Source organism: Bombus terrestris, chromosome 8 (assembly GCF_910591885.1).
Source record: "Bombus terrestris chromosome 8, iyBomTerr1.2, whole genome shotgun sequence".
Taxonomy (NCBI): Eukaryota; Metazoa; Arthropoda; class Insecta; order Hymenoptera; family Apidae; genus Bombus; species Bombus terrestris.
In genome coordinates, this window is record NC_063276.1 from 7,450,003 (window position 1) to 7,464,477 (window position 14,475).

At 44.2% G+C, this 14,475-nt stretch overlaps 1 protein-coding gene across 5 annotated transcripts in view; it reads left to right on the forward strand.

Moving 5' to 3' along the window:
- The window catches only part of LOC100643532 (probable JmjC domain-containing histone demethylation protein 2C), a 227,361-nt gene that overhangs the window by 42,117 nt on the left and 170,769 nt on the right, over positions 1-14,475 (forward strand). For 4 of the 5 annotated variants that reach the window (XM_012311264.3, XM_012311267.3, XM_012311266.3 and 1 more), the window contains exons 2-6: positions 719-970; positions 1,454-1,567; positions 5,597-5,791; positions 6,621-6,705; positions 6,999-7,087. In XM_012311264.3, the coding sequence (XP_012166654.1) occupies positions 719-970; positions 1,454-1,567; positions 5,597-5,791; positions 6,621-6,705; positions 6,999-7,087 (735 nt within the window). The remainder of the gene's footprint in view (positions 1-718; positions 971-1,453; positions 1,568-5,596; positions 5,792-6,620; positions 6,706-6,998; positions 7,088-14,475) is intronic. The other variant, XM_012311265.3, reaches the window with a different exon arrangement.

Below are 14,475 nucleotides of genomic sequence, written 5' to 3' on the forward strand. Positions count from 1 at the left end.
TTTTCTCTCCTTCGTTTCGCTGTGTCGACGGACACAAAGAGACAGACTTATATTGTTCCGTTTAAGACCTAAACGCGCGTAATAACGCTGCTACGAGGCAGAATGTTTTAATTTGTTACATCGGCTGCATAAGCGAATCGATCCGTTATTAAACTGAAAATGTCTATAGAAATTGCCAGACGCTTATCGCAAATATACAGCGAGTGGTTTTTAAACGTATATGTACGTAACGTAACGAGTCACATACGTCGGAAACGCTGGCACTCGATATCGAGGCTCGTTAATATAACGGATAATTGATCGTTTAAATTACTTGTACGTTCTCCGCCAAGTATATACTCGCGGTAAATATTTTCTAACTTAAATGTACGTATTCGCGGATCTATTGGCTCGGCAACTAAGTGATTGCGGATTTTCTCGTTACTACCTAATGTTAAAATCCGCAATCACTTAGTTGCCAAGCCGATATCTTAGCTTAGTCGAGCTTCGTTGCAGCCTTAACGAAGTTTTCAAATGTTTCGTAAAAGGTGTGGAAGTGGAGTGCGCGTTTAAGACGAATAACAGGCCGAGAAGGACAAAGTTGGCGTATCGAATTCGCGGTAAAACGATCCATAGAGAGCAGAACAAAGCTCGATTGAATAGCAGTAGACGGACGATAGTGTCATCGAACCCTGGGTGTCGAAGAAGCGCGGTACATGAACGAACGTCTTTCTTGCAGATCCTCGTAGAATACGACGACGTAGAGTGGCAAAGAAGAGAATGGCTATCGCCGCACAGAGACGCAGTGTTTTCGTTCTTCTTAGTGGAAAAGGGACTGTATTGGGCCGAGCGACCTGACCCTAGGCATGCCAGCCTCATCGCCATCGATCACCACAATCACGCGAATAATAACCACCACCATCATCGTATCAACGGGAAACCCCTGAGGGGTGCCACTGCTGTCGCAAACACTGTCGCCTGGCCGGCTCTAGTAAGTGCGCCTTGTCCTTCGTTTCTCTTCTCCCCTTCGCCTCTCCTTGCGCGTCCTTCTTTCCCGGACGCTTTATCGATTAACGAACCCTTCGCGTAGCCACATCAGCCAGGACGTTCCGTTGATCCCGCTTAAGTGTCCATTGGCGCAGAAGCGCGCTCGCAAAATTGCAACTTTCAGAATCGAATAGACGGGAATATCGCGCAGTTTACATGCAAAGTATTCGCGATCATCGTTGCGTTTCAGCGTGAAAGTAGATCCGACGTAGCCATTTTCCACCCCTTGGTCGGTTCGTTTAGGGATAATTAAGAGAGCAAGCTTTAATTTTAATAAACGCGCCATCAATTATAAGCGTCGTCCCTTGTTCTCCGAAGCGTCTAGAGAGTTTCATTAAATATTCCGTGTAATATGTAAATATTTGGGTAGTTCGGTAGCGCGGAATGGGCGAATTCAAATTAATCCTGAATCGAAACTCACTTGCAGACATTTTACCCCCTGGTGGCGCGAGCAGAGTTACCGGAAGACGCGATGCCTCTAGAGTTCATGCAAGATCGGAGGCTGGATTTCGTCGACTACTCGAAGCTGAAGCCATTTACCGTGAGTATCATCTGAGTTTCGTTTCTCTTAGATTTCCTGAATGTTTGGAAATTCAACTTGCAACGTGTGATCCTCTCATGCAACCATATTCCGATCGATCAGACGGATATCAAGTTCGTTACGAAGTCTCTGCAGCTTTTTCTTTTCGCCGAGAAAGCGCTGTTAGGAGATCTTTGGCCGATTAAGTGGCACGCAAGTTCCCTAAACCGATCCAGCCGCTTCGCAACTGCAAACTTACTTCGTTAGAGCGGCGAGGAAACTTGGCAGCAAGTTGCGAGGCTATTGACCTATCCGACAGCCCTCGGGGGAACCGTTGTCGTGACTACGAGTAATCTTTCGAGGGATGCGATCTCTGGTGACCGAATATCGCCTTTAGGTCATCCAGGGTCACCTAAAATTTACAACCCGCAGAATCGTCCTCGTTTTACCCTTCCTTTTTATTACAACTTTTAACTTAACACTACAATTTTTAACTTAAGTTGCTTTTGTACGTCTCGCGCTCTTTTATAACAATCGAATAATCCCTGATTTTCCCCTGTAAACACAGAAGAGAAATCATTTTTAGATATAAAATAAGGTAGAAGATAGACGTCTCCGCCTCTTTGAAATAACCACGGCAGAAGGACACTTTGCAACCCCTAATGGACTGTTAAAACGCGTGTAAGGCAGAACGGAAAGCGGACGGTCTATCTATGTCAACCCTTACGCGATCGACTTTCTATATTCGAAGACGCGGCCAGAAACATCCATAAGGAACGATAAATCGATGAGCGTGTGGTTTTTCTGCGATGGAGGGATGGTGAGCGGCGAACATGCTTGAAAAGTTTTTACGTTCGAATGGACGGACGCGGATGCGGGGAATTGTTTCCAAGTAATTAAACTAGCGGAACTTTTACCGTTAAAAGTTTTCTCGGCTGCCGACGAATTGTAAGTGGTTCACGTGCGGTGAAAAGTTGCACAAAGACCGTGGTCAGGAGATCAAGCTGCACCGGAGTTTCGCCAGCCTATCTCCGTTTGGTTACGTATTAAGGACGATTACCGCACAGATAGTTCCACTTGATGAGGAAAATAGCGTGCCTCTCGTCATTTTCTGCCTGTTTGGATTAAATTTTCTACCTTTTTTAACCGTCTCCTTCTCTCTCTTTAACGTAAACGTTGCTACTAAAATACGACAAACCGTGTGTCTGGAATTGCACATTCTTTTTCTTTTTAAACCAGATATATCCTCGTTTTAGGTAGTGTAGAGGTGTGTGTGGCGTTTCGTTGTCGTCGGTAATAGTAGTAGTTGCCGGCCGTAGATGTCGCTACTGGGGCACTGCTAATTATTCTTTTATTTTGATGCGTGGCAGAAAAATAGGATTCACGGGCGCCGGGAATCGAACCCGGGTCCCGAACGTTCGAAACCTAGAGCGTTAATCACTTCGCTACCGTGTCCGTTGCTTAGTTAGTGTCGTGTAGCGGTATTTGTTGTCGAATGCCGCTACAGTAGTAATGTTTGTTCAAATCCAGTGCTAGCTGTGTCGTTCGTTTTTACAAAGGTAGAGTAAACATAGTCTTTAAAACGTTTCGAAGGCAGAGAAAAACTAAAGCGCAGCAGTTCTATCGGTAGCATTAAATAGTTGAATGGATGCAGCATATACGTGAAGAACGATGAATCTATCGATCTTGTAAGACTTCTTTGCCTCTTATCCGCTTCATTGATGCGCTAGAGCCATTCATAATAGCGATCCTCTAATTATTTAGAGCAGCGTATAAAATAAAGTTGCCAGGCTATCGATAAAATGATCCCGTGGCCTGACAATTGAACTTCACCGTGTTACGCGCAATAAATAGAAGGAGAGGAAAAAATGTCACGGCAGAAATAATTTCATCAGGGTTACGGGAAATTGCTCGTGCTTGGCCATCACCGGCTTCGCATTCGATTATCGATTTCTGATAGCCGCAGCTGCACTTTTCCTTCGCCAGAACAAAACGGAATCTTAAAAAGAGAAAGGAGAAGCTAGAAAAAGGGGAAGAAAGAAGAAACAAGCGTGGAACGAAAGAAGAAAGCGGCGGAAGAAAAGGAAAAATAAGACGTAGGAATGTTTCCAGTGAACAAAGCGAAAGGAGCAAAAAAAAAAGTATATGGCTGTAACGACGCGGCGTGCCACAAAAGGACGAGAAAGAAGCTTCGACAATGGCGTAGCAGAGTCCAACTGGTGAAAAAGAAACAAAAAGACGAAGTTAAGAGGAACCTGAAGGACATAGAAAGAAGAAAGGTGGAAAGAAAGAGGCGCAGAGTAGTGGTGAAAAAGAGAAGACGAAGAAAGAGAAAGAAGGGAGGAAAAGAGGAAGGGAAAAAGGAGAAAAGAAATTGGTCGGCTTGGCTGGACCGCAAAAGGGTGAAGAGTCTGCTGACCCTGAACTATAAATGCAACGGGTTCTTTCTGCAAGCTGTTTCGAGGCGCATAGCTAGCAACACGCATACCGAGGGAGCCGTGTAATCGCGCTGTGCCGCGCCGACACGTACTTACGCCCGGGAAGAAGCGATCACGTGGATATTCGTTCGCGACTTGCGTGAAGCTTCCAACAGTTAGCCTACTCTTTGCTCTTGTTTCGTTGGCAGCTGCCGGTTCGGTGACTCGTGTTGACACCGCGCGTGCACCAACATCGTCGAACGTTGGAGAACGGCCAACGCAAGGCGCCAACATATTCCCGTTTTGCCTAACGGTCCGCGATACAACGATGTAACCCGCCACTACTACAGCTTTCGCATCTTTTCTTTCGTAAGATTACACGCGCTGCGTCCTAAAGATTTATCGATAAGAGCAAGATTTATGGTTATAATCCTTCGAAATATGTACAGTGAGTCGCGCGAATACTCATCCACCTTGTCCTCGACTTTCACGACGCGTTACTCTTGCCACTTGGACGATCCTTCACTGTCGATCGTTTAGTTTTCTATTCTTCGACCAAAGTCTAAGCTAAAATTCTCGTAACGGATGAGTACACGCGCGATAGGAAACCGTTGCGCGGCGAAATGTCGCTAGGAAACGACGTTGATTTGGCCACTCAGTGGTGATATTACATGGAACGTCGGGCAAATTGTTAAGCGCTCTCGACGCTTCAGTAATAGCGTTATAATTGCCGTTATATTACTACCATTATCGTGCATCACCGTCATGCTTCGCGTCGTGATTGCACAACGCATCTGACGTAACAGGGCGATCATGACGTAACGAGACGTTGACGCAACGCTTCCTCGGCGAACGCGTGTGTAAGTATGGACTTTGTGTGTTCGCGAGAGTATCAACGAGGAAAAAGTTGTCGTGGAACGACACGACCAGAGAAACGACTTTATCGATCGTTCGAGTTCCGAAGGATCGAGCTGTTACGTCCTAGACTCGACTGGATTCCTTCAGGCTTGTTGTCCCTGTGGCTCTCCACTTTCCACTTTCGACTTACCAATTACCAGACGTTTTATCGATTCGAATAAACGAATTGGCCAAACCGAAACGGAGTCGACTACGTGCAGATCGGATTTGTTTGATCGGTAAGGCGTGGCACGCGCAATGAATCGCCAACAGGGAACAATTAATCACCCAATTACGAGGCCAGGCATCGGATATCGTTTCGGGGAACAACTGCTTTGTTCGTTGAAGACGATCGATGGCGAACTTGCGTCTATTTCGCCTGCTCCTCCATCATCGACAGACGATATTTTCTTTCTTACATCATGGCGATCCGTAGCGTGGCAACCAAAATATTCACATCCTTTACATTCGTTTCTATGCTTTGTAATTTAATTTATACGAAGCGTGGATCGATGCAAACATATCCAAAGAACGAGGATCCGGAGCAATCTGTGATGGAATTTGATCGCAAATTCCTATTCGTTTATGGGAAACTTAAAAATCCGTTGCAAAACTCGACGAATGTGCTGATCTAAGGAAAACTATTGTACGTGCGGATTACACGATTCTCTACTCGAATTTCGGGTCTCGATAGAACCTCGCATAACGACGCTTCAACCGATCGTTGTTCTTGCAGCAGGACTGGGAGCTGACCAAGGGCTCGGTGCCCTGGGCAAGCGCTGTCAGGCGATGGGCAGAAATGCAGGATGGCCAGAGAATCCTGTTAACCACGCCGAGCGTACTAGTTGGCTTCAGGGTCGAGGTTTATCGGGCCGAGGGCACTACGCAATGGTACACCGCTGTCATCGTTGGTTACAACGAGTCCACCAAGGTAGCGTCCTCTTTTTTCCACGTACATTAGGTCACGAAAGTATCTGAACGCTTGCCTTGAAAAACATTTACCTTCGTATTACACGTGTTATGTTTGTGTAACGTAAATTGTTGCTTGTGTATAAATGTGTAGACATTTTAACGTTTCATTGGCATTCGAGTACTTTCGTAAGAATTAAAAGGAAGACAAAAAAATTCATGAATCCGATCGTTTGATCGACGATAGTTACGAGCAGAGAATCAGAAGATCGTAGAGACTTTCACTTTCCGAAACAGTTCTCCATTAGGTTTTACGCAAGATTCGTTACGATCGATTCGCTAGACTCGTTGACGGGAATAGTTACATTGATACGGTTCAACGAGACGATAGTCCATCGACTGGAACAACCTTTGACACTTAAATTGACAAATACGGTTTGCTCGGGGACATATATTACTCGATTTCTGCTGTTCCACTCAAACACCCGCAAGAACCGTAAATTGCTTGTGAGAAGGATTTATCACTGTTGGAAACTAGTCTAATGTCTCGATCTATAGATCGAGTGGACGCGAAAATGAAAGACGCTTTCGCATCGTTGCTTCCTTTCCGAAGGAATTCCCAGCTCGATGTTTATTTGAGACCTCGCGGGCCATAGCATCCATCGATCAATGGCAATTGTCTATAATAAATCGTCTCTCGTATATTTAGCACAGTTAATATACGATGATATTTGTTTTAAGATTCGAGGAACAGTTTCGAGCAGCGTAATAAATCCAAAATGTCAGAATAAGAAATTACGATTGATTTCTGTTTTTATTGCTTATTCATGGCTCTGCGATGCAATTTTTAGGATTTGACTGTCACCGATGACACGGTTCTCGAGGATCACAACGAGGACCCTAGTTTAGTACAAATGCGGCTGATTGGCGATGGAGGTGAGTCCACGAATAATAGTCGCTAGAAATAATCTCACGGAATCGAGTGTTTCCGATAGAGGGATAAACCAACGTTTCCATGTCGTTTTTCTTTTTAACGAAATAAACTTGTTACCTTTTAATGAAATAGAACTGAATCCTTTAAGAGGTGGCTGTAAGAGATGAACGTTTTTCCTTTCTTTCTTTCTTTCTTTTTTTTTTTTTTTTTTTACGAAGCGAATATTACTTTTTTAGAAGAGAGAAAAAAAGAGATAGAACATCGTGTCAATTTTAGCTCGTTCCTTTTTCTGCAGTCGTCGAGAGCATCATGAGAGGCGAGGTCGTCGGCATGACACCGAGGAGGTCGAGGTCATCGACTGCTCTGACGCACGCGCTTGTTGTGGTGAGTGAAATTCAATTCCGTTCTATTATTAAATCGCTATGTAGTTTACGATAATATAAACGGCAAGAGCAATGTGTCATACCACATTTTCCATTTTTCTCGCTTCTCTCTCGAATTTATTTATTAAGTCGAAACGTCAGGATTGATATATATTATCGTCGTTCTTTCGTAACGCAGTTGTACGAAATATTCGATTCTTGTACATAAGAGAGGCAACGCTTTTGTACAGTTTCTTTTTTTTTTTTTTTTTTTATTGTTAACGTAATCGTTGCTTTCGAATCGACACGTACTGTTAGTTTATCTGTACGATACCATCTTCAAAGTGGAAATCTAAAAATCAATTATTTTATGATACTTTACGATAATTCGTATATTTAACGTACATTTAAAGTTTTACAATTGCATGACAATTATTTGTTGGCGTACAGCGCTGTAGAGAAATGAGTTGCCACTTTGAAGCAGATGGTATAGAAAGATTTTCAAAGACAACATGAGAAACGGACCCACTCCGGTCACTCGTTACCTGATTAGTATCGTTATCTTGATTAATACCTGTTCAAGATCGTGACGTGTTCGCAAGTTCCCCCGATCAGGCGACTGATTGTTTCGAGTCACGAATTGAACAGCGCGATAACCTCCTCGAAGTAAACATGTAACTTCTGCAAAGATAGCTCCCCTCTGGTCGATCGACATGACTCAAATAAATTTTCTTCCGACGATAGAGAGGCAACTTATGTCTCCAAAGGAAACACGTTCCTTCGGCTGACGAACGTTCGTTTCGTTTAAATTCGTTCTCCCAATTATTTGCAAAAAAAAAAAGAGAGAAATACACGAAACAAAGTTGGCACGTAGAAAAGGATAAAAATCGTTCGATGAGTAAACAAGCTTGTCGCGTATTGGCTCGAAAATTCTTTCGTCCTTGAATACCACTTTCGCATCTACGAGATAATGAGCAATGTAACTTCCAACCTATCGTACCGCGTGTTATCACCTTATCGCTCGTTACCGTGACATCGTTACCGTGAGATTTCTTAATTTTTCCACCGTCATTAAATATATATATATATATATATATATCGACCAGTGGCAGATAAAACGCGAATCGTGGCAAACCGCAAGGTTTGAAAAGATATAATAGTACCGCTATATATCGCCGAAATATGCGGGTGTTCGCGAAAGTATTCGAATACTTGCAGAAGCAGTTTAAGAATATATTACCTGTGCCGCGTGAAACATTTTGAAACAAGGTTCGATATTTATACAATTTGGAACAAACCTGAAAGTGCATGTACGTAGAAGTTGCAAGATATTTGTTTGAACAGCGCAAAACGTATATCGTTGTATACATTCGTGTTCCTATGAACACAGGCAAAGTGTTTAAATTTCGAGTACATTTGTGGGTCATTATATAGGTAAATAAAGGAAGGAAGAAAAAGTAGACAAGAAAAGCGGAAAATATTTGACGAAAGCACGTGATTCTGTGTACGAACCGACTGCTTCCCTTTAATGCGGGAAATCAATAAAGTCGTGTTTGCGGCACCCTCGAGCTTTCAGGAATCGGGAATAGAGTCCGTTGCTACCTTGGCGGCCGACTTCCGTTCGTCGTGAACGTGGTTGCCCCACCTTCTTCGTGTTCTCTTCGCTCGATTTCCTGGCGAGACGGCAATCGAACATACCAGACGGTCCCTTCGAAAGGACAATCTCCGTCACCGTGCATTCTCGATTCACCCCTGCCCTTCCCTTTTCTTTTTTCAACGACGTTATTCGTCTTCAAGGAACTTCATTTCGTTACACGGTGTATCACGACAGTTTTAGAATCTGAGAATAGCTATACCGATTATGAAATATTTATCGCAAATATATTTACTATGAATAGAGTCTTAAAGATAGAGTCACGTTAAATATCAAGAGTTATTAATATAAGGAATAATTATAGCGGTCTTAAATAATTTCATGACCTCAATGAGGTACGTTTGCAATGAATATTTATATAAGTAACTTCTATATATAATTTCAGACTTCGACAACATAATCGGAATATTGTTTCGGTGCTAATCAAGTTTTAATATCTTTTTATATAAACTGTATATTCGGAACAGGCCTCTATAAATGTCTTCTCATAAACCAATCCTACATCCAATAAAGTAGTTTCTTGGCAAAATAGATCGTCCCTTTTCCCGATGAACGTTACTGGTAAATTAAGAATTCGACGAAATCTCCGAAGCAACCTAATCACATCGGTAATTGAACGAGAAACTAGATCAACCGAAGCTGAAAACGGTAGGTTCGTAAACGGCAATCAGAAGTTGCTTTTCAGAGTTGCTCGGTGTCTCAATCGAGGTAAAGCCGAAGCGTTAACCCTGGTTGCTCGGCGCGATGACTTTCCACGATCCGGAATTTTCTATCGTTAGCGAGTAATTCTGTGAAAGTTTCAAATTCGATGTCACCGGAGTTGCCAGCGTCTATAGAAAGAGATATTCGATCTTTGAAATTTCTTCCTACCTCGCGAGAGAAAAACTTCTTACGGAGAAGTCCGAATTCTCTGTATCCATCGACCTAACAATCTCGTTAATGCGAGAGGAATCTCTCCCTCTTCTCTCCTTCGATCCCTCCTTTGCCAACTGGCTGTTCCATAAATCATTTCTGCGAAATCTATTCCAGCTCCGCGATTATATCAACCGTTTGCCCCGACCCGCATGAAATTACTTCTAAAATCTAACCCGCAAGAATTATTTATTGTACTTTCATTCGCGACGTTTCACGTGCAAATCTACTTCAGCTCTATCATAGGTGGAATTTTATAAGTGGAAAGTTAGCAATAAACTTTATTGTATAACAGTTGTTAATGTTTCCATTCCACTGTACGGTGGTAATTTAATTAAGTGACACGTAATATTCAAATAGAGTCCATGTAACGATTGATTTTAATTTCGCTTAACGAAGGAATTTCGCGAATACAGAAATAATATTAATTATAACGCGAATGAAGTAATGTAGATATCGTGCGTTCCACGTGAATTCTCACTGACTTCTATTTTATCAAATCGTTGGATCAGTAGATCAGAAAAAATGCGCTAATCTTTAATGGATCGCGTTTCAACTCGCGTGATATATCAGCGAATTCTGATAACAAAGATTATCGATTTAAAAGACGAAATAATTAACAAGCAGAATATTACGAAGGAGAAATTATGAAAGAAAACAGGCTCCAGTTGTATTTTCCTCGTGTTTTCGAATTTCTTTGAAACTCGTATATGTAGTTTCTGAGAAGATCGCGACGTAACAGTTTCTGCGGTCCCGTTGTGAGACTGGAATCCGTCGAGTGTAGAAGCTGGTTCGAAGGCTGCGTGCAAAGTTGGCGGAATTCGTGACTCGCAGGATACTTTGGGTCGACAGCCCTAAGTCAGGAAGTTCCGAGCTGGCTTATACGAGTTCGAAAACTCGCCGAAAGGGATTAAGCCAGCGACTGCTTGCTCGTAATGGAACTTGCTCTCCAGTTTCGAGACGCTTCTTGGAAATAGCCATTAGAGCCACTTTAAAGATTGCACTGTGAACGAACTCTTGCCTTTCGAACGTTCCACGGGAATTCCTCCTTTTTTGCCCGGCTTATACGAACACTTTGCTCCGCGAAACGTTCATTCATATTTCGTCGTATCGCTTCGAAGAAACTGCGAGATAAAGCGGAGACTTTATAAAAAGGATTATCCGCGAGACGAAGAAATCGTCGACCGATCGATTCGACGAATTTTTACGGGGAAACCTGACTGTACTTTCCACCTGTGAAAAATTCAAACGATAAAAACATCCTCTATGAGATATTTTTAAAACACTGACGTATTACCTTCCATTTAATCGCTCGTTTATCTTTGATAATGATTGAAAATCAGATATAAAAGCGTAATTACGGTTAGTCATAAGCCACTTTACCAAATCTATTTTCTGAAAGAAAAATCGGATAATTAATTTTGGCTTATCGATACTGATTCGATTATCCAAAAATGAATCGATCAAATCGAAGAATCAAAGAGAATAAATCAACAGCTTTTTATTCTTCGTTGAAATGTCCGTGATTGAAATTCGTCTAAGAAGGTTTATATTTTGTTCATTTTCACCGACGCGTAACGGTGCAATCTCCCCTCGCACTTTCGTCTTCCGTTTCCCGATCCGCTATGGGATCTCCCAACAATATCGAGTCCCGCGAAGGAATTCGGTCTACACCAACTCACGCGTTCCTATACGTGAGAAAAGGGATGGGGGAGATTGGTAGTTCCCCCACGGCATCCCGTTCCTCGTGTTTCTCATTAAATCCACGAACAGCTTCTTTAAAAGGGGTCTTGGAGTCGTCAATTAAATGCCTTCTTCGCTAGCGAGGGGAAATTGCTGCCGAAAGCCCTACAAGTCACCGACTTTACCTGCTCCTCTATCGAGTATAAGATATAAATTATGTATAGGGTGTAAAGACAAAAGAGACTGGATCGAGAAGAATAGAAGATAAGTAAGGTCAGACGAAGACGACTTACATTTCGAGTTCGTTAGCTCGGCTAACGATTCGACACGGGCCAATATTTTTTCCTCCACTCATGCGAAAAGCATCGATTCGCCGGCAGCTCAATTAACAATCCAAACGAATGCCAACACCAAACCAGACATCGCAACGGTCGAAACTCGAAATACCCTCGGTGGACAGACCGATTCATCCGAATGTAAATATCGGGCAAACACCCTAGCGAGAGAGAGCAAAGGGGTTGGCCGGCGGCCAATCTCCCTCCTCCGAACTTTGCTCAAGTTCACCTGGTATGTTGAACTCGTAAACTTCCTCTTGTTTCCACCTTGCTTTTTCACCCTTCTTTTTCCTTTCTCCGCCCCCGTCTTCAGAAGCTCTTCTACCATTTTCATCGGCCTCGTCTCATCTTTATATCTGGCTGGGGTATCTAGCCGCTTTAAAGAGTCGTTCAGCCAATAGGGGTGGTTGGCCGAGTCTGCACCAGCGGCTCAAAGAAAACGACCGAGCCTCGTGGCACGTGGGAGGACAGAGGTGGAGGGGTTGGTCGGCGAGGTGGAGCGAGACCGACGCCCCTGGGGGTCGAAGTGGGATACCGATGGAAAGAAGAGAGACGGTCGAGCGGTTGCTGGATCCGAATGAAACGGAAGGGGATGAGCATCAAGGGAGGGGAGAATGCAGGCCTAGGGGTTAGAGTGGCAGAAAGAGAAACGTGCAGAGTGGCAAGGGTCGCCAGAGTATGGAGAGAACGGGGTGGAAGTCGGGCTCTGAAGCTGCGAACCCAGAATGGGAATCGGCACTCGAGAATGGCAAAAGGGGGTGCGTAGCGTGGAAAGTAGGTGGGGCACGGTATGGCTGGCTGGATGGGGTTGGGGCGGCGGTCGGTAGCTGTATTGATTCTCAGGCAGGTCAGGCTGGTGGGGGTCTACGATGGTGGGGGTGGCTGGTGGTTGGCGCGAAACACATCCCTGCCGCCCGGCCAGAGCTAACGCAAAACATCAGCCTACAAATTGGTGAATTTCGTTCCCCGACTGTCTGGAATTCCGACAACTTTGCGCCCTTTCTAGGCTTAAACCTCACCACGACGCGGCGTCCTCTGGCTCGCGTTCCTCGAAATTCGGCCGCCTTCTCTTGGTCGACCGTGCGAATTCCTCTTTCACTCTTGTTTTATTCTGTTTACGTTCGAACGTTGGGAGATTCAGAAATACACTTACGTAATCGTATTCGACCAGACATCGACGAAATACGCGAACGAAGCAGTGTAGGGGTTATGAATCGTTAACGAGCTTGTCCGGATACCAGCCAGCTTTCCCATTTATTCCGTATCGACGGAAATACTTCCGCTTAGCAATAGCGCGTTAGCGGCGAGAGCGGATTCGGTGGTGGATCGTGTATCGATTCGTCCGATCCGAGGACGAGACGGCCGACATTTTTAAACGAGTCAGTGGATTATCGTTTCCAAGCGAAATCGAATATGTGCATATGTCGCGCTCCTCTCGTCCTGGAATTCCTCGATTCGATCAAACGCTCCACGTCGCTTCGCTTCTTTTGTGCGCGACTCAATTTCGCGGTAATTAAATTTGCATCGGAAGTTTCATGAAAGTTTAATCGCCAGGGTCCTGGGCGAAAAGTCGACTGACCTCTACAAAGATCGAATTATTACGCTGACGAAAAAAAGAGAAAAAGAGAAAAAGAGAAAAAAAAAGGAAAAGAGGAAATAGAGAAAAGAAGAAATGGAATTCGTTAAATTTGCCGATATAGAAGCGAAAAAAAGAGGCATCGGGCGGAAATGCTCGTTAGAAAATAGCACGTAAATTAATTGCGATACCGCATTCGACCGCACTTTCTCTCTCCCTTCCTCTCTACCACGGGTACGCGTTCGCGAACAAATTATTCAGCTTGAAGTATTTCAGAGAATTTCGTTTCCGCGCCCCGTGAATTATCCAGCGATTATATTTACGTTCCCGAAAGCTTATCATTTTCCACGCGTCCCTAATGAACAGTTTTCCATTAAACGAAATGGTGCTTTTGATTCGACGCAAATAAATAGATCTCTGGAATTTCGGTAATAAATCGTCACTGGATATTTTACTCGAACGAGATCCTTATACTATACTGCACGACTGATCGGTACGGAAACGACGTTCCTCCCCTTCCGGTAAGAGTTATTTGCAAAGAGCGGAGGCCGGTATCGTAGGGCTTAGGATCATTTATTCCGCAGCATCTCGCGATAGATGGGGTTGACCCTGGCAATTTCTCCTTGAATCTCTCGTGGCGGAGGGTTGTTTGTGGCCCCTCCCTCGCGCCGACTCTCTCAATATTGTTAACGCGCAGAGGGTTCAATCGCACGTGCACGTTCCACATCGATGTGCCTCGTACAGCAGCCTAGGCTGGTTGTGTGGGTAACGTGCACTCATACACAGGCAAGTACGTAGGTAGCATTGGCTGGCGCCAGAAGGCCTTCATCGCCCGTTCCACCTGTTTGTGCTGGAGTTTTCCCCGCTTAGAAACTTTCAGTTCCCAACAACAAAGTTCCCGGCTGGTCGAACTACTCCCGAATGACGTGCCGGATCGATACTTTGTAAGCCTCATAAATAAAGCCGCCACGCTCCGTGACTTGTTCGCCCTACCTTCCGCGTTTCATCGTCTATGCATAGCGGTCTATCCTCGTGCATGGCCGATCGTTCAACGCGTCGTTTTATTTATACACTTGGAACCCGAAGTTTTATCAATCGAATGGAATCGAGTCCACTGGCAGAGAAAGAAGGAAAGAGAGAGAGAGAGAGAAAGGGTGGGAGAGTATAAGACGTATATACATACATTTGAAATGCAGAATTCGAGCCAAAGAAATTTAGATACTCGGAATGATCGAGGATTTGGCGAAAAG